The 27686-nt window shown below is 46.1% G+C and overlaps 3 protein-coding genes across 6 annotated transcripts in view; 1 reads left to right on the top strand and 2 right to left on the bottom strand.

Annotated features, from left to right (window-relative positions):
- Nucleotides 1-3568, top strand: part of LOC134080414 (calphotin-like) — a 6907-nt gene extending 3339 nt beyond the window's left edge. For 2 of the 3 annotated variants that reach the window (XM_062536842.1, XM_062536844.1), the window contains 5 exons: nt 219-302; nt 443-2275; nt 2385-2435; nt 2659-2764; nt 3082-3568. In XM_062536842.1, the coding sequence (XP_062392826.1) occupies nt 219-302; nt 443-2275; nt 2385-2435; nt 2659-2764; nt 3082-3189 (2182 nt within the window). In that variant the 3' untranslated portion in view covers nt 3190-3568. The remainder of the gene's footprint in view (nt 1-218; nt 303-442; nt 2276-2384; nt 2436-2658; nt 2765-3081) is intronic. The other variant, XM_062536843.1, reaches the window with a different exon arrangement.
- Nucleotides 3569-3663: 95 nt separating this feature from the next.
- Nucleotides 3664-10517, bottom strand: plp1b (proteolipid protein 1b). 2 transcript variants are annotated; one of them, XM_062536870.1, is made up of 7 exons: nt 10392-10517; nt 6924-7110; nt 6452-6608; nt 5895-6072; nt 5547-5620; nt 5349-5414; nt 3664-4857 (listed from the first exon to the last, which is right to left on the bottom strand). In XM_062536870.1, exons 1-7 carry the CDS (start codon nt 10393-10395, stop codon nt 4783-4785), a joined length of 741 nt encoding a protein of 246 aa, XP_062392854.1. In that variant the 5' UTR covers nt 10396-10517; the 3' UTR covers nt 3664-4782. The 2 variants fall into 2 exon arrangements, with proteins under 2 accessions (XP_062392854.1, XP_062392853.1); XM_062536869.1 differs by lacking the exon at nt 10392-10517 and adding an exon at nt 8025-8316.
- A 3988-nt stretch (nt 10518-14505) lies between these two features.
- Nucleotides 14506-24227, bottom strand: nlgn3b (neuroligin 3b). Its single transcript, XM_062536846.1, is given in 9 exon segments — nt 14506-15887; nt 15890-16150; nt 16153-16751; nt 17176-17341; nt 17344-17967; nt 22202-22387; nt 22824-22970; nt 23282-23335; nt 23652-24227. Coding segments are annotated over 9 exon segments (2568 nt in total). The 5' UTR covers nt 24130-24227; the 3' UTR covers nt 14506-15834.
- Between the last annotated feature and the right edge of the window lie 3459 nt (nt 24228-27686).

The following is a 27686-nucleotide window of genomic DNA, read 5'->3' as shown; positions in this document are numbered from 1 at the left end:
AGCCACTGATTGTGTATCAGCTGAGACAGGAATGTTTGATGAATTACTATCCATCACAGAAATAATTAGCATGACTAGATATGGTCATGGGCAATCTAAAGCGATCTAAAGCAATTTAATGACATGATATTATCTATTTTATATTGCTAATAAAAAAGTTACTCTCATTACTATTTATATCACATGATAATATCCCAATTGTGGCCCTCATATACTAGCAGTGTGGAGGTTTCTGTGAATGGAGGTACTACTGAAAAGGAAGAAAACACTGTGACCCCAGAAGTGGATCCAACACAAGCAATGTATGCATTATTCCTTCATTCCATTCCACACATACAGCACATGATATACTGGCTATACTGTACATGTCCACTATACACTATACAATAAATCGAATTGCTTATTTACAGTAGGCCTAATGATTTATGTTTGTACTTTACAGCTCAAACACATCCGCTGGTCCAGAAGAAGAGGCAGATGTAAAGACTGTTGAGGATGTAAGTGCTGTAGCTGCAGTTGAGTCACTCGTGAAGGAAGAAACTCAAACATCTGCTGAGACAGCTCTAGAAGTCCCTGCTGCCATACCTGTGGAGATAGCTCCAGAAGTTCCTGCTGCCATACCCGTGGAGATAGTTCCAGAAGTTCCTGCTGCCATACCTGTGGAAACAGCTCCAGAAGTTCCTGCTGTCACAGCTGTCGAAGTTCCTGAAGTTCCTGCTGCCGCACCTGTAGAGTCAGCTCCGGAAGTTCCTGATGCTGTTTCTGTAGACACAACTCCTGACACAGCTGTGGTTGCAACTACTGAGGCTATAGAAGTACCTGCAGCTACAGCTGTCGAAGTTCCAGTGGAGGCAGCGCCTGAAGAGCCTGCTGTCACCCCTACAGAGTCAGTTCCAGAGGTTCCTGCAGTCACAGCTGTGGATGCAGCCCCTGAAGTTCCTGTAGCCACACCTGCAGAGTCAGCTCCAGAAGTACCTGATGCTGTTTCTGTAGACACAACTCCTGACACAACTGTGGTTGCATCTGCTGAAGTTCCTGCAGCCACAGCTGGGGATGCAACTCCTGAAGTTGTTGACGTACCTGTGGAGGTAGCTCCTGAAGTTCCTGCAGTCACACTCGCAGAAGTCGCTTCTGAAGTTCTTGCTGTCTCATCAGTAGATGCAGCTGCTGAGGTTGCTGCGATTACACCAGTGGAGGAAGCTCCTGAAGTTCACGTAGAGGTAGCATCTGAGCCTGTTGTGGAAACTGCTATCACTGCAGAAGCCGAGGCACTGGTTGAAGCAACTCAAGATGCACTTGTAGAAGCAGTAGCTGAAGTTGCTCCTGCGGAGGTAGTAGCCACACCTGCTGAAACATCCGCAGATGCAAATGTAGTGGTCGTACCTGAAGCATTCGCTGATGAAACTGTAGAGGCCATACTTGAAGCACCTGCAGCAGTAGAGTCAGTGGCTGCAACACCCGAAGAAGCACCTGTAGAGCCTGCAGCTGCAACACCTGCAGAAGCCCCGATAGAATCTGTGACTGCAACACCTGCAGAAGCGCCTGTAGAATCTGTGACTGCAACACCTGCAGAAGCCCCAGTAGAATCTGTCACTGCAACACCTGCAGAAGCCCCAGTAGAATCTGTGACTGCAACACCTGCAGAAGCCCCAGTAGAATCTGTGACTGCAACACCTGCAGAAGCCCCTGTAGAATCTGTGACTGCAACACCTGCAGAAGCCCCAGTAGAATCTGTGACTGCTACAGCTGAACAAGTACCTGTAGAGGCAGTAGCTGAAACACCTGAAGCTGCATCTTCTGAGGTGGTTGCACCAACAGAGACTGTGGACAAAGCCCCTGAGGCTGCTCCTGAAGAGGCCGTGGCTAAAGCCGCTCCCGCAGAAGTAGCAATTCAAACACCCGAGGCCGTCTCTGTGGAGGCTGTCGTTGCATCTGCTGAGGTCGCTGAGGTGTCTGTTGCACCTGTGCTGGAGGAATCGGTGGAGTCACTGACCGAAGCAGACGCAGGCCAGGCAGAGAGCACAGACCTCCCAGCCACAGCGGTTCCTGTAGCGACAATATCAGGACCCTCTGACGAGCCTGCCACTGACGCCTCTGATGAAGTTAAAGAGTCCGCTGTGAGCTCAGATGTGACACTAGCAGCGGAGGTTCCAACTGAAAGTGAAGACATTTCAGTGGCTGCACCTGAACCAGAAGCACTCATAACACCCGCAGAGCAACCTGTTGTAGAAACAGCTCTGAACCAAGAAAATGCCATCAAATTATCTGAGGCTTTGTAAGTTGACAACATATAAAAGAACATAATGAGGCTTTTCAAAATAATACAGATTTTTTCCCCACTAACGTAACCATTTCGATCTAAGTGAGACTGTTTTTGTTTTCAGAGATGGGGAAACTTCACAAGACCAAACTAAAGTTGAAGAGAAGCCAACCATGTGAGTATACATTGAAGCATGAAATGGCTGCAAAAGTTACTCTTCTTGTCATTTGTCACCATTTAAGTCATTGAAGCTTACATGTTTTCATTTCTTTGGACATCGATTTTCAAACAAAAGAAAATATACATTTGAAACAGTTTTTCAAAAAAGTAATATTTGTTTTGTGACTCAGTGTGTTTGTTTTATATTGCTTTAACAAAATGCGTCTTCTGTATCATAGTATTTCAGGTCCATCTGTGTGCACCCATTGTAATGAGCTAATTACTGGTAATGTCAGAATCACTGTTGCCACCCTTGCAATCTGCTGCCACCCGGAGTGCTTCAAGGTAATGAGATTATGGTGTGAGACAGATGCTGTGATAATGTGTTTTAAGGAGGAACCAGCACTTGTAGCATAAGCCACAAGGCCTATGAAAAGTATATGCTAAAATGAAACCCACCTAGAGACTAGAGGCTGGATTATAATGTTAAGGGATTTATTTAATGTCATAATGTGATCAATGATGCACAAAAGTCATAATTTCATGGAAAACTACTAAAGTAATTAAGGTCATTGAATGCATTGTGAGTTGAAAATGCAGGCTTCCTATATTTCCCCCAACTAATAACACCTCCAACACTTTATTTATGTGTCTCTTTTTAGTGCGGGGTATGCCAGAAGAATCTGGGTGATCTGGATTTAAAAATGTTCAATCATGAAGCAACCTTAATCTGTGAAGAATGCTTTGATGTAATCTACCATATCAGTTAACCAGCATTTGACAATGAACCATCACATTTGATCATATCCTAAAATAACCATCACTTTCAAACATATTCTAAAAGAACCATCACTATTGATCATATTGAAGATGAACTATCATATTCGATCATGTCCTAAAAGAACTATCACATTTGATCATATTCAGAATGAACATGTGTAATCATATCCAAATCCAATGAGGCAGCAATGGAAGCATATAAACCAAACAGCTGCTTAACGCACCCTGAACATCATGCTAAATGATGTTTTTTTCCCCATGATAATACATATAATGTTTTGGTGTATATGTTATACTTTTTGCTTAACCATTTTTATTACAATGCTTATTTTTTAATGTATTGGTACAGTATGTATGTTTATTTTCAATATTGTATATATAAATAATGTATGAGTTTCTTCATATAATGACATATATTAGACACAAAATAAAATGCAATGAGCATTATAATGATATGGAACACATTTGATTTAATAAAACTGTGAATTTATTCTTTGTTATTTTTTAGATGAACTGACATTCATGTGAACATTCTCATTCTCATCGACACAATCTGTGTGTTAAAACAGAAAGTATACAGTTTCAGTACCAACAATCTCACAGGATTCAGATTATTTAATATACAACAGAAAGAGTAACATACTCACTCATTATTATTACATTAAAAGAAAAAAATTGTTGATATTTTCAATCTGTTGCCATTGGTTACGTTCACTTTATACTCAAACTAGGATTAGCTATGTTGGGAGAAAAAACAAAGTGCTAGAAAAGACAGATGAGAAAGGTAAGAATAGAAGCTTAAAGTGTTTGAAGTAAATGGATAAAAAATATAGGTAGCACCAATTCTCTTCATCAGTACTTGAAAGCCATTTTGAAAATTGCTTTGGCAGTAGCATTTACATATTCATTATGGTCGTATTACTGTTACTTTCACTTCTAAACAAATCGTAGCATTCAGGCTACAGCACAAGTGGACAATATACAAAGATGATACAAACACATGGGTGTATGGGGCAGATGTATGAAACATGGATATAAAGGCAGCACAGCAAATAACAATCCAGCAGCAACATGGAAAAAAAAAAACACTGTCATACTGGTTACCTCAAAGGCCCAAACCAAATATAGACAAGGACATCCTCAGATGTTGGGGAAAAGTATGGTAAGTGGTCATGAGCCTCTGATCTCACGCCAGAAAAAGTGAGGAGCAGGCTAGCAGACAGGGGACCCCTGACTTGATGTTAGACAGAGCAAAAGCTAGTATTCAACTCTTATCCTGGTGCTCAAACAAAGTGCAAACCGCCTTATCTCACCTTGCATCTCAATCACATCACATTTCCTCCCCCAGATCATGTTCGTGTTCTAAACTAACTAGCCATTCAAAGATGGTTGCACTGGTGTACATTACTTATATTATTCTTTTTTCTATATGTGAGTTCTGTGATGTTTTTTTTGTCCCACTGAGCAGGTGTTTCACGAGAAACGAGTTTCATGAAGCTCTGCTATGATTTCCCCACGGACTCAATAGCCGACAACAAAGAGCAAAGCACAGCGGCAAGACGGAGTGTCTGGGGATGCGGCACCTAGCAACGCATTGCCTTCCTTCCCAGGAACCGCAAGACAGCATAGTTATAAGTGGTGGCCACCAAGTAAAGGAACTGGAGGGAGACAGAAAGAGAGAGACAGAGAGAGGGAGAGAGAGAGAGAGAGAGAGAAGGAGAGAGAAGGAGGGAGAGAGAGAGTATGCACTCAAAGGCAATGCACTAAAACACATATTCTTGATGTTCATTATTTCATGTATTTCTTACTCATTTTAATGACCATCATTAACAGTATTGAAAATAATTTTTCACCATGGGCATGTAATAGACATTTTGACATATTATGGCTTAGGGCTTAAGTACTAATAAAATGAGCATAAATATACAGTACAATGCAGTATAACCAGGTGTTATATGTTAAACAATGTGCTATCTATCACACTTATGCCTGTATTATGAATGGAAACACAGTTGTTATGACTGATATTGTACATTTACACAAAGTCATTAGTGATATTTTACATTAGCACACAGTCTTTAGTGATATTTTATCCTTCATTTGTGACATTTCATGCATTCCCTACTGCCATAGCGTTACACACACTCACCAGTGACAGCAGAGTCACTCCAGCTCCAGCAAAGGCAGCGATGTACAGGTCATAGGTCCAGAAGAACTAGCAAACACAAGACAACATGCATTAAGAACTCCATGTGTCATGGTTAAGCCCACTCAGTGGAGCCCATTACTGCCCATTTGCATCGTGGGTAAGAATGCCCGTGTCCTTGGCCGGGCGCACTGCTCTTACCTCGGTGCTTTTGCAGATGGCCGCCAGGGTCATCCCACAGACTTTGCCGGGCATTGCGTGCCAGGGAAGTAAACCTGTGAAACAGAAGCGTGGTGCGCATACTTCAGTGGGCTGTTCTGGGCTCTACCTGCATAATTATCTGCAGACGGAGCTGGAAGTGTCTACATGTGCACGTATTCACACCCACACATGGGCACATATTCACACTCACATATGGACACCTACTAGACACACACACACACACACACACACACACACACACACACACACACAGACACACACACACGCACACGCACACACACACACGACCACTCTGATTGGGTTCTTATTAGAAGTAGTGAAACCTACTATACTGCCTGGCGTCCATGCAGACCCAGGCATGCTGGTTGATGCTGGTGGTGGTCTCGGCCAGGATGTTGATGGTGTGGCACGTGTCCTCCATGTTGAAGAAGAAGTACACGGGTATGGCGGTGAAGGCGAACACTGCCAGCCAGATGATGGCCAGGATGTAGGTCACGATGACTAACTGGAGGGGAGAAAAGGGCCCAGGCCACAAGAGGTGTGGGAGAGCATGAGTGAGTATGACAGGTAGAAGTCATTTGAGTAAATACTGATAGATACAGGGAGGGCAAACGTTCAGCACACACACATTCCACTTCAACAGGCCATCCACTGCCCACTCAACATTATTCAGATCAAGAGCGAGACCCCTAGCAGTTTGATCTATGGAGATTACAGTTCAAGGTGGTAAATAATGCATGTTACATTAAAACAGGAGTACAGACAAGGCAAGGTACCGCGTAGAGTAATGTTTAACACACACACACACACACACACACACACACACACACAGAGAGAGAGAGAGAGAGAGAGAGAGAGAGAGAGAGACAGAGGGAAATACACACTGTCAGGCTTAGGCAGCGACTACACTGTGTGCTCCTGAACTCTCCAAACTTCTGTTTGATGGCGCTGGTGGTGTAGAATCCTTCTGCCAACAGCAGGATGCCGTACAGGAAGAAGAAGGAGGCCAGACCATAGATGACGTACTGGAAGTACTTAATACTGCAAAACAACACAACATACAACACACACACACGCACACACACACACACACACACACACGCACACACACACACACACACACACACACACACACACACACACACACACATACACACACACACACACACACACACACACACACACACACACACACACACACACACACACACATACACTCAAACGCACGCACGCACACACACACACACACACATACACACACACACGCACGCACACAGAGTAGAGTGTCAAACAGAATGTTTTTTTTCCACTCTAGATAACCTCTTGCATAGATGCGAACGGACTGGGGAGACTCACAAAGACGCCAGAATAACGTAGTCCTGGATGTTCCGCGCAAAGTGCATCTCAACGAGCACCTCGGTCTGCGCCAGCGCCATGTGCCCGCTGACACAGAACAGAGCCGTGCCCGCGTAGCACAGCAGGGTGGCAGCCAGACTGGCATAGGGCACTGCCCCCAGACAGCGCACGCAGCAGTCGTAACAACCTGCAGGGGAGTAAAAGATCATCACACCCACCACACCCAGCGCACAGACCACACACACGCACATCTACGCTGTAACAAGATATATGCGTATAAGATATAACAAGATATATATATACTGTATATATATACGTCGCTCAGTCAACAGAACACTTGTATATTCACATTGCCAGAGGAACTGAGAGTTAACTCAAACTGTCTTCATCATTTATCATCTCTTAGTTATGGAACAGTTGAATAAAAACATTGACGGCATAGCAGATCAACATCACGAGGCACAAAGCTGAATAACTTTGTCATCGAGCGCACATTCTGACACACATTTGTCTACTGCAAGCAGCTCTTATAGTGGCGTCTGACCGCTGCTATTCCGTGGCAGGTGCACTCCAATAGCCGCAGAAGCTCTAAAGGCACCTCTCAGCTGTGGCCAACTGAACAGCCACACGCGGCAACGGCACGTTTATTAGGACAGAGTCCACACATGCACACACAATTTACTCATGCGCACACATGCACACACACACACACACACACATACACACACTGCCCCTTCCACCCTCTGCTCATCAAAAGCACACAGAGTTTGCTGCGCACCGTGAAAGCCAGGCCCTGAAACACCCAAAAGTACAAACACAAACACACACACACACACACACACACAAACAACTTGCTAAAATAGCGTAGCGTATCCAAACTAAATCACCTCCAGCTAGCAACAGTAATTATCTTAAAAAATATAAACAAAAATATATTAAACCAAGCGGCAGAGGCACCACATTATTCCCATCAGGGGCCGGCTTCACGCCACAGACAGTCACCGGCGAGCACCAGAGCAAGCGGCACCCATGGCTGTTAGTGGCGGCAGCGTGGCACAGCAAGCGGTGGTCAGCGTCGGGCAGAGGGCATGAGGGGCACACCTAAGGCTTTGCATAGCCAGGGCTGCTTTACTGGAAACATCTGTCCTCGCCGCTGGTCACAAGCGTCCCGACGTCAGCCAGAGATTGTTCACCCGAAAAGCGCGAGTGGACGAACGAGCAGCAGCTTCCTCTCAGAGCCAGAGGTCTCGTCGTGGGGGTTAGTCCAGGACAGGTGCGGTGAGGTCCAGTCTAACAGGACATGACCCGGCTGGGCACAGTCTTGTTGCGATCTTCCTTTCTCTCTCTCTCTCACACACACACACACAAACACACACAAACTCTCTCTCTCTCTCTCTCTCTCTCTCTCTCTCTCTCTCTCTCTCTCTCTCTGCCTGCTTGCTTTCAGCTGTTAAACTTGAGGCGTTGGAAAGGTCCTCTGATCTCGCCGCCCAGTGTCTCTGCTCCAAGATGCCACTCAGCAGACCACTCAGTCACTCGATCTTTCTGTGCTTTTGGCCCTCCCTCGCGGGGCTCCTAGTGGGAGCCTGGCGCCGTGAGGAGGAGGAGGAGGAGGAGGAGGAGGAGGTGGGGCGGTGGGGGGTGGGGGAGGAAGGGCCCTGTGTTTGGTGGGAGCCGTGGAAAGATGTCCCCTTTGTGCTCAGAGACACAATGCCTTTGTCAAAACTAGGTGGTGGTGGTGGCAGTGGCGTGTGTGTGTGTGTGTGTGTGTGTGTGTGTGTGTGTGTATGTGTGTGATACAAAGGCAAGCAATGAGGGCACCAGTAAGTAGGCCACAGTGCCACACACACACACACACACACACACACACACACACACACACACACACACATACACTCACACACACACTTGATATCTGACCTATCCATCATCCAGTACAACTCCATATCCACCATATCCATCATCTAAAAAGCAAAAGCGCTCCTCTTGTCACCTGGGCAGTCCAGACTCAGGTAAAATATGAGCCCATAATACCTGGGCACTCTTCACCGCCGACCAGGGAACAGCAGCAGCACGCAGAACTGAGCTGGGATCAGCTCCAATAGCAGCAAAAGCTGTAGTAGCAGCAGCATAGTCAGAGTGATTCACTGGTGACAGTAGAGCATTGTATGTGTTGTTTTCTGTGTGTGTGTGTGTGTGTGTGTGTGTGTGTGTGTGTGTGTGTGTTTGCATGTGTGTGTGTGTGTGTGTGTGTGTGTGTGTGTGTGTGTGTGTGTGTGTGTGTGTGTGTGTGTGTGTGTGTGTGTCTCTGTCTGTCTCTGTGTGTGTGTGTGTTTGTGTGTGTCTTAATGGATTCTTGAGTGGGTGAGTTGGCATGAGGTCAAATCAGGGGTCAAAGAAGGAGAAAGAGGACGAGAGGACAAAAATGTCTATTTATCTGCATAAATAACCAATTCAGTTCTGAGCCTCTTTTCTGATATGCCACTCAAGACACAACATGCACAGGACATGACACAAAGTAGTAGCAAAATAATGCTAATAGTAAGCAGGAACCAGGGATTGACCGGCTCAAAAAGATATTTTCGTCTGGCCTTGTCTGTAATGAGGTGTCCATTAAAAAATCAATACTGTTCTAGGTGGAGTCCTTCATTTGGAAACACACTTTCAAGGTTTCTGGAGGTGTTTTGCCAAATTAGCATTTTTATTGATTGAAAAATCATTCAGGATATTTAGCCATTTTTTTTGTCAGCAGCGCCAGATAATTAAGACAATAGCTCAGAGACAATTTGGGTCCTGGCCCTGAATGATTGAACACTTTGTCCATTTTCATGGACTGTACCTCATTCTAATGTCTCGATAGTTGACACAAAAACAATCACTGACTTCCTTCCTGTGAGTTGTTTTACACAGGTCTTTTGTGATACGTACGCACTGATGCTGCCTGCAGATTGTGTACGTTTGTGTTTATGCGAGTGTGTAGGCAGAAGGAGAAAAGTGAAAAAGAAAGTGAGATCAATTCCCTGTAAGGACCTGATCTGACCCCCTGACCTTAAGTGTCATTAGTTCACTGGTTAATTGCTTGAGCTTCGTAAACTTAACTACAAGATCAGCACATTTAAAACCAATCTGGCAAAATAACATAATGATGAAACTGATGTAGTTGCATTGCAATTCGAGCAACAGAAGGACTGCAATCAACTTTACGGCATTGCAAGTTATATCAAGATGAATCTACGAGTTTCTACTTCTAGGTCACGATTTATAGTGTTCAAAAATGGTTCTGATGTTTTGACATAAATATCGGTCCAACACAGGTGACCCAAATACATTTCATCATGCAATAAAGAGAGATTGGCACATAAAAACCAAGTGAAAATAACATAACACATAAAAAAATGACAGCATGTTAAATCACTGATGTGACCAGGACAGCCTGCGGTGCGGCGCAGAGGTGCAGGTGGAACTTACCCATGAGCAGAGTGGAGGTGGGAGGTGACCTGCGTGGAGTGGAGTCTGGCGTGTCTGATGCCTGTGATATGGCGATTAGTTTAATCTCTCACTTCTCTTTTATGATTCTGACTTGAGCTTTTGTCCTGAAAACAATGGACAGACCCCCTTGGCTCACCCCCCGGACCGACCTTAAAGACACAACGCCCCTTTTTTCAAGGCAACAGCCACACCACCAGCATAGACCATGCCCCTCTGTATTTTTTTTGGGATATCTCTGATATGGCTTTCTAAGGACTCCAAAATTAGATGACTGTAACAATGGACGTTGGACTTCCATGTATTATCAGTAGCCGTCAACAAAAAGCTGTTCTGCATCATTGCATAAGCACCTTAAAATGTCTCCCACTAAACAGCTGTCTGAAATTATGCTTGAATAATGTCATGCTCAATTCATCCCATGTATCATTTGTCCAGTTTTTGTGTCCAAAAACACATAGATAAGGGATAAGGGATATGTATTAGATAAGGGATAGGCTCGTGCGTCTGTATTTTGGAGCATATGCTGTGGAGTCCCATTTTTCAGGATAATAGCACAACCAGTTTAGAAAGCCATCAATCCCAGGCAGTGGACCCAGAGGACTCTGTGCTGCGGGCAGTAGACTCCAGCTCAGTCCTGCAGCCCTGATACCTGAGGACTTCACTAAGGCACTGGACACTGTCCAGGAGAACAGGAACAAATAGCTGCCTGCTGTCCAGTTTCCCCATCTACCATGCATTACAAAATACCTGACAACACAGATTTTTTGGCAGGTGTTAATGATCGCCATGTAATTAGTGAACCTCTGGTGGTTGGGACTGTGCAGTGACTGTGCATTACAAACCCTGGGAGAGGTAAATAGCGGGGCAGCCGTTCCTGCAGTACTGCCCTGATGCTAACGCTAGCTCCTTTCCCCCACCTCTCTCTCTCTCTCTCTCTCTCTCTCTCTCAATCTCTCTCTCCTCATCTCATCACCTGAGCCAGCTCACATGGGGCGGTGCAGGTCGCTGGCTTTCCAGGACGGCCAGCGAGTGAGAGAGAGAGAGAGAGAGAGGGAGAGAGACAGAGAGAAAGAGAGAGAGAGCGAGAGAGAGAACCTGACTGCGGCAGCAAGCACCGCGGCGGCGTGACAGTGATGAAGTGGAGGCTGGCGGGAACAAGGGCACATTGAGGGGGCGACTCCAGCTGTGGCTGAATGGGTGGCAAAGCCCTGACGCGCACACAATAGGGCCTGTGTGTGTTTAGAGTAAACACGGCCGCCACGGCCCCTCTGAAGGGCATCGCTGCCCACCCCAGTCCAGCCCCTCCGATAACGGGCAGATAAAAATATCAGTGCGCCGCTCGACACTGACCAACACACTGACCCCAATGTCTGACCGCTTACACACACACACACACACTCTCTCTCTCACACACACACAACTGAGAGGAGCAGGTCAAGAGAGGTGTCCTGATGCTTGACCTATCTATTTGCGTTCAAATCTTCTGTTTTTCAGGGGTCTGAGAAATTGTGCTCAAAATAGTATCTGTTCATATAAATATATTATGCACATTCTAGTTCAGTGGTGATTAAATTAAATTAAATAAAATGCCTAAAGGAGTCTAGCTATGTTTCTCTAACAATGTTCTCCCATTCAGTCTTGGTCTCGATTTTCTTTACTATTGAAATAATAATGATAATAATAATAATAATAATAATAATAATAATAATAATAACAACAATACTAAAAATAATAATAATACATGCAATGTATTTCTGCTGTTAAACTGCCTGCCTGCAAATGGAAATAAAGGGTTTGGCCAAATGTTCATGCTTCTGAACCTCAGGTAGAGTTTGATGTTGTCATGGTAATCCCATCGGAGTGTGTTTGGGGGCACCGGGGCCTTTTCACTCCAGAGAGCCAATAGCCAATTAAACAGGGCCTTCCACTGGATCAGTAATGAGGAAGGAAGTGGATGGTTTGGGCTCTGCCAAAGTATATATGCAGGTCGCTCCAGCGGCACACAGCTCCATGAGAGAAGCTAAAGCAGCAGTTTGATCCATGCCTGTATGAAGCTATTCCACTAGCCAGTCATGGCACCTTACTTCAGGCTAATTCTTTTTGCCCCCAACAGCTGTTTCAGTCTCTTGCCCCAGAATATTCCCGACTAGACTCTATTCTAACGCCAAAAATGATTGTATTTTCTCCAGCCAAGTCAAATGACCAAACTAGAGCACTCATGGAACTGGGCAGTGTTGGGAAGGAGTCAACCGTTCAGACTCAGACTCAGAGTCTCTTTCCTTGTTTTTTACGTCTTCCATAGTTTTTTTTCCCCCTCTTGGTTTATTTCTGTCTATTTTCTGTTGCCTTATCCTTACAGTAATAACAAAAAACAAAAAGATACTGTACTGTATATATGGACAAACATGCAATACAGTGATAAAAAAAAATGTTCAGACTCAGAAAGCATAAACATACTGTAAGCAAACAGTTTACTGTAAAGTTCAGGACGGAAATGTTACAGTGTATCAAAAGAGAGGAAATGAACATGTTTACCTCAGCTGTTCTGACAAAGAAACATTTCAGTATGGCACAAAGTATGAACATCCTGGAGGCAGACATACAATGAATCCGAAAATAATACTGTAATTGGTAAGATGTGCCACTCATGTCCATAAAATTAGTTATTACAATCACTGTCAATCATGTGAGCAGTAATCGATTTACAATATAATGGTATATCATGGTAATTCAATTGACATATTTCAGTTCCTGTTTGGAAATCCTCTGTTATCAGTCTGGGTTGATAGTGATTCATATTCAGCCACCCACAGCTAGTGAAAGTGCCTCATTAACAGGAGATGGGCTCCAAGTTACTGTGTGTGTAAGTGAGGAAGTGAGAGAGAGAGAGAGAGAGTGTGTGTGTGTGTGTGTGTGTGTGTGTGAGTGTGTGTAAAAGAGTCAGAGAGAGAGAGACACACACACAGAGAGAGAGAGAGAGAGTGTGTATGTGTGTGTGTGTGTCTGTGTGTGTGAGAGAGAGAAAGAGAGACGGAGAGAGAGAGAGAGAGAGAGAGAGAGAGAGAGAGAGAGAGAGAGAGAGAGAGAGTCACCTAACCCTCCAAATAAAACCCAGCAATGTATGTGGGTGTCTGTAAAGTACAGCCATAGCTGAGGGTCCCATCATTTATTTAGAACCCAGAAAATGGAGGTGCACTCCACAGTTGTACAGCCCAAAAATGAGTAACGAGTTGTTTGTGGAAGCCTTAGATATGCAATCCTTGGACACATCTAAGTCTGACTGATACAGGTAGTTTATACATTATTCTATACACCCTTATAAATACCCTTGAAGAAGCCCTATATGTATATTTTTATATATTTGCACATTCATTATGTTTCATAAGAAACTAGAAAAGCCGTGACTAAATGTATCTGATACGAAAAGGGCAATATTTTCAAGCAAAGCAAACAATGTCTTTTAAGCTGATGAGGCGCCAGCCTCAACTGCTTTCACCACTGAAGAAACATTAAACTAACAAGATAAATTGGAGAAATGAAAAATAGATCAAAGGTATAATAAGAGACAATACGACACTGCATTACTATAACATAATTAGTCCTTGCGCAAGACATTTCACACAAATGTATTAATTTCAAAAAACATAAATACAAACATTCACTCATCTTGCCTAGCTAATTTTTTTCTCTCCCTCCTTCCCCTGTTTGTGTCTCTCTGAGCACACCCACACGGTGCGAACGAGACAGCTTCTGAGGCATATTGTGCATTTTCACAGCAAACTAATTTGACTCTTTTTGTCAGCAGTTCAAATATTCATTTCAAACGTTGCACCATTTTCCAGTCAGAGAATTCATCCTCCCATGATACTGTCTCCTGAGTCATACCTCTCTCAAAAAAAGGTAAAAAAAAGAGAAAAACGTACACACGTAGACACTCACACACACACACACACACACACACACACACACACACACACGTAGACACTCACAAACTCATGCTCACACTCACAAACTCACACACACAGACACACATACAGACACACACACACACACACACACACACACACACACACACACACACACACAGACACACACACACACAGACACACACAGACACAGACACACACACACACACACACACACACACACACACACACAATGATTGAAATGCCTGTAAAATCCCAAGAGGGCTTTGTTTTCTGACCAAATGTCTTCTCTTGATGCACATACATGTAGAAGCTTGGAAAAGCCTAGAAAGAAAAAACCTTTAGTGGACTTATTTTAAAAACCTGCTGTACAGATATTACAGAACAATGACCAATATATTGCAGTGCGTTTACACTGTGACCCCTCAGCAAGAGTACCAATTCCGCTGTCGTGCACGAGACAAGGAGTACGTTGTTACAGAGATCCTCCTGTAGGTTATTCCTGTAGATTTGATGATGACCGTCACAGGACAGAGCAAAGCGGCAAATGCTTTTGAGTGTTCCGAGGCAGTGTTCTGGGTTTGGCACAACAGAAAGTTCTAGTTTGGCACTACAGCACCTCACGTCCATAGAAAGCTTGGCACACTCGTGTGGCTTTTGTGATATAAATATATACACGGTTTTGACCTGGTTCTTCTACATTCGTCAGCACATGGGCTGTGATTCGTTATTTTATTCAGTTCAGTCTTTTTTTTTTTTCTTAAAATAAACGCCTATAGTCCATGCCTTACAGAAGGCTCCGGAAAGTTCAGAGAGATCCTTCAATGTCCAATCTACAGATATGCTTTCGCCAACAAACAAAACTCCCCCTTCAGGGGTTGTTAAGCTTTGATAGAACAGCCAGTCTTGAGGATGGAATAGACAAACTGACAACAAAACTGATCCAAAACGGGGGTGAGAGAGCGTTTCAATGGGAATCTGAAAAGGTGATTTTTTTGTCCATGACACTATTAGCTGGGGTTTTTCAACATTAAAATGGTTTTACACTGTGCAAGGTGAACTCTGTGGCTGTCCCACAGGGTAGTCGGGCTGGGATGGTGATGAATTAAAGGGTGGTAGTAGGTTAAATACTGTAGGCTCAGCGTTATTTTTCAGTTAGTAGAAAAACACAATGTTATCCATGAGAGAAAGAGTGGCAATGGCATATGAATTCAGTGCAGATGGTACAATATACAACCATGTGTGGCACAAAGAGTGATAGATAATACAATGAGAAGTTATAGTAGCATGAGAGGGGTTTGTTCTGTCATGGTGTCTAGGGGGGATTGCTCCTTTGGGGACTGCACTTTGAATAGAAGTTGTAGGCTCATCCAGGGAACTTCAGGAGTACCGCTGATATCTAAAAGAACATGCCAGTCACTTCACTTCATAGTGCAGCCTCTGGCGTTAAACTGAAGTGGTAATGTTTGAGCGGTGCTATGGGTGTGAGAGAGAATCTATACCCGTGTGGTGGAGTGGGAGTGGGGCAAACCTGTCGAGTTGAACCATGGGTGAATGTGTTGTAGGGATGCATGCTGGGATGTCCCATCAGCGAGTTGGGCGTCATGGTGATGGTGTTGGGCGACATGGTCACCGTGTTGGGCGTCATGGCGATGGAGTTGGGCGTCATGGCGCAGGAGTTGGGCGTCATGAGCGGGATGTCGTCGGGCGAGCGGCGCAGCGTGAGCGTGTAGTCGCGCGGGGAGGAGGCCGGCGTGAGGCGCAGGGCGTCGCACAGCCCGCTGCTGCCGCCGCCGGATGCCGCCCACCTCGGGGTTCCCGCTGATGGTGGCCGGCGCCAGGGCCGCTGATGTCGTTGGACGAGGCGCCGAGCGAGGAGCACATCTGGCCGCGCGGCGGCGGCGTGGGCTGCGGCGGCGTGTCCTGCCGGCTGCGCTTGTCCTTGCGGTAGTAGAGCGCGGCGAACGCCAGCACGTTGAGGAAGAGCAGCGAGGCGCCCACGGCGATGGTCACGCTCAGCTCGGTGGAGTAGTCGCGCGGGTTGGCGATGACCAGAGGCCCGCGTGCGCCCTCGCCGTTGTGGGCCGTGGACGCCGACGGCTGCTTGGTGTTGGAGTGGCCCTTGCTGCCCGGGCGCTGGTTGGGCCGCGGGTTCTGCGTGGTGTGGAGGGGGGGCACGCGCGTGGTGGTGGACGTGTAGTGGAACATGTCGTGCAGGTTGTACAGGTGAGGGACCAGGTGCTTCCAGAAGGCCACCTTGGTGGCGCGGTAGTGGTCGCGCACGCGCGGCTTCAGGCCGATGTGCAGGTAGAGCTGGTCGTTGGGGTTGTACTTGGACCAGGAGACCTCCTCGAACCGGTTGGCCTTGGTGTGGATGAACTTGGTGTCCTGAGGCACTGGCTTATTGGGATCACTAAAGACACAAGGAAACAGAAAGACACATGTGTGAGCAGTCATCCTCAGTCCTACTCCATTACTATTGCATTACTGTGAATAACAGCTGAAATCACACTCTGGTCACTGTCTAGAACAAATTACGCAATTGCTATGTGATCTACGAAAACCCATCACACGGTGCACTCAAAAATCCTTGAGTTTTGCTCCATTTCAACCCTCCTTGGTGAAATTTGACAAACTTAAGATTCTGATATCATCCTAGAAACATTCTTGACACTGCTCCCTAGCAAATTCAGGATACCATCCTCCCAAAATCTTGGATGTTGTTGGGATGGTATCAGAATCATGAGTTGGTAAAATTGCATCATATGATGGGTTTTCCCAGAACGTCTGTTTACACTACTCTATCCAGGCTGTTATGGCATGAACACATTCCTTACCCGCTTTTGGCGAAGTTAGTCCAGTAGGTCATGACCACGGCGCTGAGCATGATGTCGTTGCGGGAGAAGTTGCAGGGGAAGAGCTCCGTGGGCCCGATGAGCGGCACGCCGAAGACGTAGGGCATCTCGTCTCCGTGCGCCGCGTCGGACCAGGCGGGCTTCATGGGCTCTGGCAGTGGTGGTAGAAGGCGTAGAAGTAGGTGGGCGAGCCGTAGCGGGCGTGCAGGTCGGCCGTCACCACCGAGGGCTCCACCCACTGGTGGTCGGTGAAGAGCGCCACCAGCGTCTTCCTCCGCGTCTCGGGGTTGTCCCGGTCGGCCCAGTCCGTGTACATGAACTTGATGGTCTCCCGGAGCGTGTCCTTGCCCTCGGGGTAGCCGTACAGGCCGTCCACGAAGTCGGACACGGCGAAGTCGAAGTCGGAGCCCGAGACGCCGCCGTCGTCCGGGTCCACCACGCCCTCCACGAAGCGCAGGCCCTCGCCCTGGTTGACGCCGAGCATGATGTCGTAGTTGAGGAACTCGCCCTGCTCCATCAGCACCTCGGGGTCGTCGGGGATGAGGTCGCCGTCGATGACCGGCCCGAAGGCCACGTGGAAGCGCGCCGGCTGGATGTCCTGCTCCACCAGCTCGCGGTGGCCGCGCTTCTGCAGGCACAGCACCAGGTCGTGGGTGTCCAGCACGTTGCAGCCCACGCGCTCGGCCAGCTGCCGCGTGTACTTGACCGGCTGGTAGTTGACGGCCCAGCTGGACAGCGCCGAGCCGCTCTGGATGATGGCACGGTGGAACAGGCCTGCGGACAGAAACAAGAGAGATAACGTTGACTGATGAGGGCGATTCGGAGAATTGCTATCGTTTCTCTACGTCTTGCAGCCAATTTCCCGGCCAGCACCCTGGATTATGCGTGGTCCGAGGCTAAAATCTCAGGGCCTTAAACCAAAAGGACCAGGCTTAATCCATGTACGGCAAATCGGCCCCACGAGTTTAACACATCTTAGTCTCTCCCGTCTTTTTCTAGAAGACAAGACATGCCGGCTTCTCAACAGACACTGGGCCCATATAAATGAGTTCACAGTTCATCAGTTCAATCTAAACATTTGAAAACACTTTCCCAGCCACGACACAAAAGGCTAGTGAAAAACGATAGCGCGATAAAAACACTAGAACAAAAGATATTTAACAAGTGCTGAGTGATACTGATTTCAATAGCTGATGGAGATCAAAGGATAGAAAGAGATCAAAGACACACAGAAATCTCCACAGACACACACTCACACTCACACACACATACACACACACACACACACACACACACACACACACACACACACACACACACACACACACACACACTCACTAGCAAGAACCGAAAAAAGTTGAGGAGCACATGTGTGATCTCTGAAGGAGTGTACGTTGCTCATGGTGAACTAATCAGAAGCCCGTGAGCCGCCTTAGGCGCAGGAGACGTGAGATTACTTCAAAGTCCATTACCAGAGCGTGGCTAACCGGCAGGAAGAGCTTCAGCATTAGTATGATAAATCACTTTACATAAATTAGGTTTAATTGGAGATGGCTTACACTTGAAATACTACATCACACATAATTCAGTTTGCTTGGTTTGTAGAGTCTCTCACACGGCCTTAGTATTTACTCTTCAGTCATTCTTATACGACAGGGTGCTTAAATGCAAATGTATCAACTCAAACATGTTTAATCCAAAACACCCAATATCACAGGTATTAGGACGGTGGAGTGGTTTCTGGATTATAAAATGCGTATTAGGTAAATCATGGACTTTTTTATGTCAAGGACTACAACAGTTATTTCCACTGGAAGGTATCATTCTAACAACAACCTCCTGAATGTGTGCTCAATTGATCAATCAGGCACATGCTTGTCACCGTGTGCAATAACAAAGGAAATGTCACAAAAAGCAGAACATAGGCTGGTACAGAGAGTGACGGCAGCAGCTTTTCTAGGACTTCAATGGATTTCAGTGTCCTTTTTAATTGGCAAATGCTTCAAGGACAAGTCCAAATCAATTATGAAAGATGTTCTTTCAGCAAAAATGTATGGTTTCTTGTTGCTACCATAAAAGGGCATTAAACATTTCTATGAAAACCTACATACGCCATATAGAGACGTAACAATTCCATGAAATGAAAGTAATTCTCCTACTCCAACCCATCAGACATCTCAGTATAGTCTCTTTGGACACAAGCAAAAAATAGACACAAGCAAATAAAAAAAAACTGTCCTTTAAAGGAATTAGCCATCTTAAATTGTTCTGGTTCAACAAGTATGATGCAAAAGCGCTGCATTGATTCCATGGTCATAACTTGGTCCTGTGTCATCTGTCACTATGTCTAAAAGGAAATACTGCTAAATATTGTCCATGACATGTCATTTCTGCAGACTTATCATCACATCCTAGTGAGATGTACTGAAATGTTGGTTCCTGAATGGGTTTTATTGATCAATCAGTCACATCTTTGTCCTTGTGTATGATAACAAACATGTCAGAAAAGGTAAAATTCATTAAAAAAACATAAAAGGCTGATACAGAAAGTGAGGGCTGAAGCTTTTCTGGGACAGTCATGGATTTCAGTGTCCTTTCTAATTGGCAAATGCTTCAAGGACAATTATTTAAAGATGTTCTATCAGCAAAAAAATGTATGGTGTCTTGTTGCTACGGCATGAGGGCATTAAACATTCCAATGAAAACCTACATACACCATATAGAACTAGAGAAGTAAAAATTACAGGATATGTAAGAGAGAGTCGAGTCGATTTAAGTAATCCACCCACTCTATAAGCCATCAGACATTTACAGTAAACAGTCTCTGGGGTATATTTCAAATGTACTTTAGACAAGATTCTAAAGTTCTCATGAAGTAAAGACATGATGTTTTGAAATATAGCCTATGTGACACGAGCACATATTTCAGAATAATATATTAAAGTCTTTTTAAAGAATTACTCATCATTATAGGCTCTGGTTCAACAAGAATGTTTGGCTATACACTGTACATGTTAATCCCTTGATCATAAATTGGTCCTGTGTCATCTGTCATTATGTGAGAAATTAAATATTGCTATCACAACGCATGTGCGATTGCTAAATCATTTGGTAAAATTGCATGATTATACAGTCATTTCTGCAGACTAATCTGATGAAGCCACCTGCTGGTGAAGTATATCTGAATAAAGTATAATAAGCGGTGAAAGTTCACTGGCTAGGTCATAACAGCCTCATCTTGCACAGTATATCTCATATATATCCATGGACAGAACCCACATGGTAATTCAGATTGTGATCTACATTAGATGGGCTGTGTGCTTTTTACCTCTGTGAGGTCATTCGCCCTGCCCATACATCAGTGGTGTCTGCTGCAGTGTGCGGGCAAGGTGACTGCCTGGCATGGGGAAGGGGAGGATGTACGCCGCTGCTGCCGCTGCCGCCACCGTCCCCACCCCACCCCACACCTCCGCCACCCCCCCACCAACCCCCACCTCTACCCCCACTCCCCCTCCCGCTCCATTTATCATCATCTGACCTTCCTCTGCCCTCGCTCTTCCTCTTCCCTTTCACTCTCGCTCCATCACTTCAACACTCTTCTCTCCTCTCTTCTCTATCCCTCCCTCTCTCCCGAAGCACCCACCAACCCCCCCCCCCCCCGCCTCACCCCCCCTCAGCCCTCCCCAGCCCCTTCCTGGCCACCCGCTGTACCCCTGCCTTTCTTCTGCCTCTCCCAGGCTGCCTGCCTTACATCTCCATTGATCCCCCCCATCACCCCACCCCACCCCATGGTGCCATCAGGAGCTGTAGGAGCTGAGAGTGTGTGATTAAAACAAACTCCCATACACATGAATACATAAATACGCGCCGGCTGATGAACGAGGAGATGAACTAACTGAGCATGGCGCCTGATGTTGTTAACGGAGCCCCGCGGCCTGTAATATACGACCTGCTTTCGGTGGAGAGGAGGAGCCTGTCGCCTTAGAGAGCTCGACGCTTTTAGGTTGATTACTGATAGGACAGGGGAGGGAAGGCGGCAGGGAGTGGTGATGGAGGAGGGTTGGGGTGATGGAGGAGGGTTGGAGGGGTTGGGGGGGGGAATCAAGAGCGACACCTTTCCTACTCCTCCCACCGGTTCCCAAGCAGAGATTCTGTCCCCGGGGCGTTCTGCGTCGGCCTAATCCACTTCATGTGCCATCAGAGCACCAGGATGTTAGAAAGAGGGAGAAAAACACGTGCCATATGCTGCCACAATTACTCCACCACATGGCACGCCTGTTGCACTCGGTGAAGAAACTCACGTCAGCTCCACTGTCCATGACTGGACATGAATGCAGTAATTTCCTGCATATTAGCCGCATTGTGTATAAGCCTCATGGCAGTGTTTTATGCTAGTTAAAATAAACAAAACCATATTAATACCATATTAGCTGCACCTGTGTATCAACGTCATAGCTGAAGAAATTGTGCAAAATCAATGTATAAGCCGCGACTAACAGTCGGGAAATTAAGGTAGTGGAAGACGAGAGCAGCTGCCATTGGGTTTCTTTGTGACATATGTTTCAAATAATGGCTTGATGATGACCGTCAAAAGAAATCTGCCATTATATCTGTTCAAAAGCGCTTATAAAACACTACACAAACTGAACACAGACAACTGAATTAGTAGGGATGTAGGGAATAAAACTGATTAGTATGTCTAGTAGGAAACTTAAACACACACCTCCTTAATTGGGATACCAACACTGAGCCCCAAACTGCTCCAGATGTGCAAGTTGGCTCCTTGCATGTAGGAGTGTGTGTGTGAATGGGGTAAAGTGTGAGTCATGAATTTATATTATTTTTTAGTGTTTATAGTGTTTACTCTGTAAAGTGACCTTGGGGTGCTTTGAAAGCCGCTGTGTAACAAATAAAATTAGGAAACTGTAACATACTTTGAGTGCTTGGAGGAGTGGAAAAGCTCTATGTAAACGCTGTCCATCCATTTACCGTTTGAGGAATTCCTTACCTTCCGAGTGATGGGACAGCGTCAGGAGACTCACGCAGGAGGCTCCGATCCCGGACCCGAACACGGTGACGCGTTTGGGGTCTCCCCCAAAGTACGCGATGTTCCTGCTGATCCAGCGCAACGCCTGGATCTGGTCGAGGAGGCCGTAGTTCCCTTTGGCCGCCTGGTCCCCTGTGCTCAGGAACCCTGGAATGGATCACATTACTGAGTCCTTGTGTCTCTGGGGAGAGAATGCTTCAACTGCTGAGCTTTTTAACACAACGGCTAACGCCTCCATTTCCATTCAGGAATTCACTAAACCAAAAAATTCTCCCATTACTCTGTCTATGCAAAGGATTTTTATCTGGTTTACAGTAAAAAGGCAATCCTCCAGAGTGTCTGCGTTTGAAAGATAATCTTGTGAGGCTTCTAGGATCTCTTAATCGGAATGTTTCTGCTGATATCTTTGTAATCTATTTGAATGCTGGCGTTCCTTGAAAGGTGATTGCTTTGTGATTGTGACTTGTTCAGTAGATTTCACAAGGGAAGGCTTTTTTCACATGCCGAATGCATCTTCTTCTGCAGTCATTAAAACCTACGAAGTCGCTGCTCCTGCCAACGCATTGTCCAGCTGTCAACTCACCAAGAACGCCCACTCTGTAGTTCAGGGTGATGACGATGACATTCCCATAGCTGGCGAGCACACTTCCATCCATGATGTTTCCTGTCCCTTCCATGTAGGACCCTCCGTGTACAAACACCATCACCGGCTTGGGATCGTCCCTCGCTTCTCGGAGTCCTGCAACGCAACATCATCATTATAAATAAATCTGTTTATGTTTTTTTTGCGGGTCTTTTGTGTGTCGGTGGCGCTCCGAATTGTTTTCATGGTGATTTTTGACGAGGCACTCGAGGCTACGGGGGACGCTCTTGATGTTTAATTTGCGTTCCTACATGTTTACTTTCATGTTTGTGAGGTGAAGATGATGCAAGAGGTGGTAAAGCCAGATACGTTTTAATATTTATGACAGCAGTGAAAAATGTGGCTGGAAGACTGAAGGAGGAGGCTGCACTGAAGGGAAGAAGGTGAAGAGAACGAACCGTCATCATCCTCGCTGTCCTTATCAGGGGATTCCTCCATTTGTTTCTTGGCCCCTGGGGGGACAGCCACCATCACAAAAGGAGAGGAGAGAAAAGAATAATGTCAAGTACAAGTCAAGACGAAACATCCTTAATCCAAATTGTGATGGCTCTTTTGGACAGGCCTGTCTTTCAAGACCTGTCTTTCAGCCGGAGACTGTAGTTTGCGTGCACATGTAATTCACTGAGTATGAGTGAGTGAGTCTATGTGTGTATGTGTGTGTGTGAGTGTGTGTGTGTGTGTGTGTGTGTGTGTGTGTGTGTGTGTGTGTGTGTGAGAGAGAGAGAGAGAGAGAGAGAGAGAGAGTGCCATATGCAGATGCCAGCTCACCCCCTTGTGTGGGCACGTAGATGTTCAGGTAGAGGCAGTCCTCGCTCTGCTCCTGCAAGTACGTGGCCACCGTGTCCATGTTGAACGTGGCCCACACGGGCAGCATGATCTCGGGCACGGCGTTGCGGATGTTCTGCGGACAGACGGGCGGGAAGCGCGTGGCGTTACGCACGCCCTGCCAGCTGGCCGGGGCGTCGGGCGCCGTGAAGCGTTTCTCGCCCATGGGCGCCGACGCGTACGGCACCCCCAGGTACTGGTCAACGGGCCCCAGGGCCTCCGTGGGCAGCTGCACCCGCATGCCCCTCAGCCGGCCATACTGCGTGTTGACCACCGGCTGGTAGGTCACGCCGGTCACCTCGGCCACCGGCCCGAGGGAGGCGAGCGTCCATGCGAAGACGAGGGCGAGGGGGCAAGTCCTCGGGCGTTTGGGCGGCTGCGGGCACGACAGGCGGTGGGCACTCATCAGGCGCTGCCACATGGTCTGGGGCAGGGCAGGTCGAACGTGCCGTGCGACGGGGGCAACGACCACACTCACAAGCTGGGTTTGTTTTTGTTTGCGTGGCAGGGGCTCTCCTGGCGAGCTGGATGTGGCTGGTTAACGCTGTCACAAAAGAAAAACACACACACACACCTCTCGCACCTGCTCTCCTTCACCCACCCACCCACACACACCCACTCACACAGACTCACACTCACACACACTTACACGAGCACCGCATATCCCTTGCAGAAAACGCTAACCCTGTCACACACACACACACACACACACACACACCGACGGGTGCCGAGCTGACTCCACTTCTCACCCGAGATGGGAACTAATGGTGGTCACTGGGCAGCAGGATGCGACCTCTGACCGGGCCAAGGCACAAACTGTTCTCACTACTGGGTATTCCTGACACGGCGGCTGCTGCGGCCATCGATTCATCAGTTCACAATTGCAGATGGCTTCCCACTCCAGTCCTCATGAACACCTCAGCCCTGAAAAACAAGAGAAAAGCATCTCTATACTACCATGAGTAGCAGTATGGCATTGTCTATAAGACAACTTTCTATAGTACTATGTGTCCAGTCCCATACCCTACTCCCAAAGAACTCTTAAATGACAAACAAATGTGATCCCCTGGTGCAATTTCTCTGATGTTTATGCACAGAGAGGGCCTCTGTACACTACACTGTAAAAAAGTAGTACACAAACAGCATCATATATCGGTACACTAGCACAAGCACATCACACCGACTAGTTTCAGACTCAAGACTGGTTTATAAAGAGCTCTCCTCCAGAAGACTACACACACCCATATTTGACTGTGATCATACCGGCATGTTAATAATTCACAGATGCTTTTGTGTATGCATGTGTGTATGTGTGTCAGTTTTTGAGAGAGAGAGAGGGAGATGGAGTATGCTGGACACGTGTGTGTGTGTGTATGTGTGTGTGTGTGTGTGTGTGTGTGTGTGTGTGTGTGTTTGTGTGTGTGTGTATCTGTGTGCATATCCGTGCACCAGAGCGTGAGCCAACACTTAATATGAGAGTGTATTTTCGAGTGCACTTAATTTTTCATAACAGAGAATCTTGACATCCCTGGCACACAGTCTTGGCATAAATCTGCGTTGACACAATGACATTGTGAAAAAGTGCACGACCATATGTGTTTAAAATGTAAACAGGGTTGAATATACTGCTGAGTGGACAGTATCTGTCAAGTGCTGCTGTGACAACACCCTCTCATGATTCAATGGCAAGCACTGAGAAACACACACCTAACAGTCTCGACAGTAGCAGCATCAAAAAACAGGTCCTCGCTCCTCATGCTGCACAGAATACGCCTAAAATGCCTATCATAACATATCATAATATCATAACATGTGTGTGTGTGTAAGTGTGTGTGTGTGTGTGTGTGTGTGTGTGTGTGTGTGTGTGTGTGTGTGTGTGTGTGTGTGTGTATGCATGTATGTGTGTGTGTGTGTCTGGTTAAACAGCACCAAAACACATGCTTGGACTGTTCCTGAAAATCCATCCCTGTCATAGGCTACTACTCTATCACAGACTCTACTCTACAAAGTGTGGTAAATCCATGTTTTCAAGTGTATGTTTACAACACAGTTTATTTGAAATCGATGGCCACCCGCAGAGGCCTCTTGTTGATATGGAATGCAACAATACCTCGGGTGAGCGACTGATAATATTATTGACATTACCGCTTGGCACAGCCTGAACTCACAAGAGAAATAATTCAGACCCCACGAAAGAAAACAAATAGCTGCCGACAAACATCGTTAGCTTTCACCTGCATTCAAAACATTTTCGAATCAAAGCACCGAGAAGCTTCCCACATTAACTTCAAATGAGTCTGTATTTGGCACTTGAGATTGGAGAAGTGGCTATTCAGGTTTGTGTCTCACCAACACGTTTATCAAGAGATAGACCTACAATTGCAGGAGAGGTTCGGCCAACGCGCGTTAAAAGCTGTCTTGACTGTTCAGAGGTGTGCGTGTGCGTGCGTGCGTGCGTATGTGCATGCGCGTATGTGTGTGTGTGTGTGTGTGTGTGTGTGTGTGTGTGTGTGTGTGTGTGTGTGTGTGTGTGTGTGTGTGTGTGTGTGTGTGTGTGTATTCCTTGGACGCACGGCGGGGGAGACGGTGGAGAGTACCAAACGAGACATGAATACCAATAGGTAAGAACCTCCTTCCTGTAATTACGCTACTTAAGCGCAATGCTATGGGGAGATCTTTGGAGGATAAATTATGCGGATGTATCTAATTATGAAAACATGGAATTCACGCACAGTCCTCGGTGCGACCTGTCCTGAATAGCATTTGCATTAAGAACTAGCGAGGTCACACGAATTGATGCGATATTGAACCTGTTTTAAACTAATATTAGACCGGCATGCTAAAACATGAAAATGAAAAGCGAATTGGGCTAAAACACTCAGTCGACAGCAAACCAAGATTTTTGGCAACATGTTTAGGCATATTGATTTACCTGGCCATTTCTGCTCAGAGCATAGTGTTATATGACGACGTAAACGTGGACATTCATTCAGAATCACAACTGTCCATCCTATGGTAGGCAGGACGGACGTGTGCTGTTCATTTACTCCACAACAGGTGCTGATCTCAAATAAATCAAACTACAAATCAGTAAAAACACACGAACAGTAAAACAAAGTGAGCCATTAAATCTGACAGGTTAATAGATCTGGTTACACCACACACTGATAGACGATACATCCACAGAAGAATATGAGCAATATGGTGATGCGCGCGGGCCCACCAGTTCGGCAAAATATTTTATTCAGGATGCCACCACCAGTCCAGAGTGAGATGCAACCAAGATGCGTTTTTCCCCCGCAGATCACAAAATTAAATGTCACTGAAAAATCCAAACGAACGTAGGCTTTACAGACCCAATCCTTTCATTAAACCCGCAACCCACCCGCGCGCGGTGAGATGCAGTACGAAGGTAAGTCGCCCTCTTTTGATGCCTAGTTCAGGATGCCGTGCGCTATAGGCTACCCATTACTACCACGGGCTACAGTGGTTGTAAAATGTGTATTGCAATGCATATCGGTTAGCAGAACGACAAGTGATAAAATCGCAGTTATTTCTCTCTTGCAACACAACGTAAACCATACGCTTTCATCATACGTCCACCTTTGTTCAATCAAAATGATCACTTACATGCAATATCAAAGTATTTTCCTTTTCATAGCCTAGTCAGTGATTCAGCCAGAAGAGACATTCTGACCACGTTCCCTTCAATTCATTTGTTTGCATAGAACCTGCAATCGTTTCAATCTGGCTGAGCACGGAAACAAGACCATTTCAGTTTACCTGCCGCGTTCTTCATCCCATGTCTGGTCTTAATCCCAAACGATGTCGACATAATTCTAGAGGCTGTCTCTTCACAAACACAAACCATAGGATCACATCTCATTATCATCCATACAGCCTATTAGCGATGTTTCTGTCGATTAGCTTATAAATCCTTGTGCCTTCTTCCTTTTAATTAACGTCTATCTTAGTAGA

Source organism: Sardina pilchardus, chromosome 5 (genome assembly GCF_963854185.1).
Source record: "Sardina pilchardus chromosome 5, fSarPil1.1, whole genome shotgun sequence".
NCBI classification, from domain to species: domain Eukaryota; kingdom Metazoa; phylum Chordata; class Actinopteri; order Clupeiformes; family Clupeidae; genus Sardina; species Sardina pilchardus.
The sequence above is the reverse complement of the archived record's forward strand: the minus strand, read 5'-3'. Positions and strand labels throughout refer to the sequence as shown.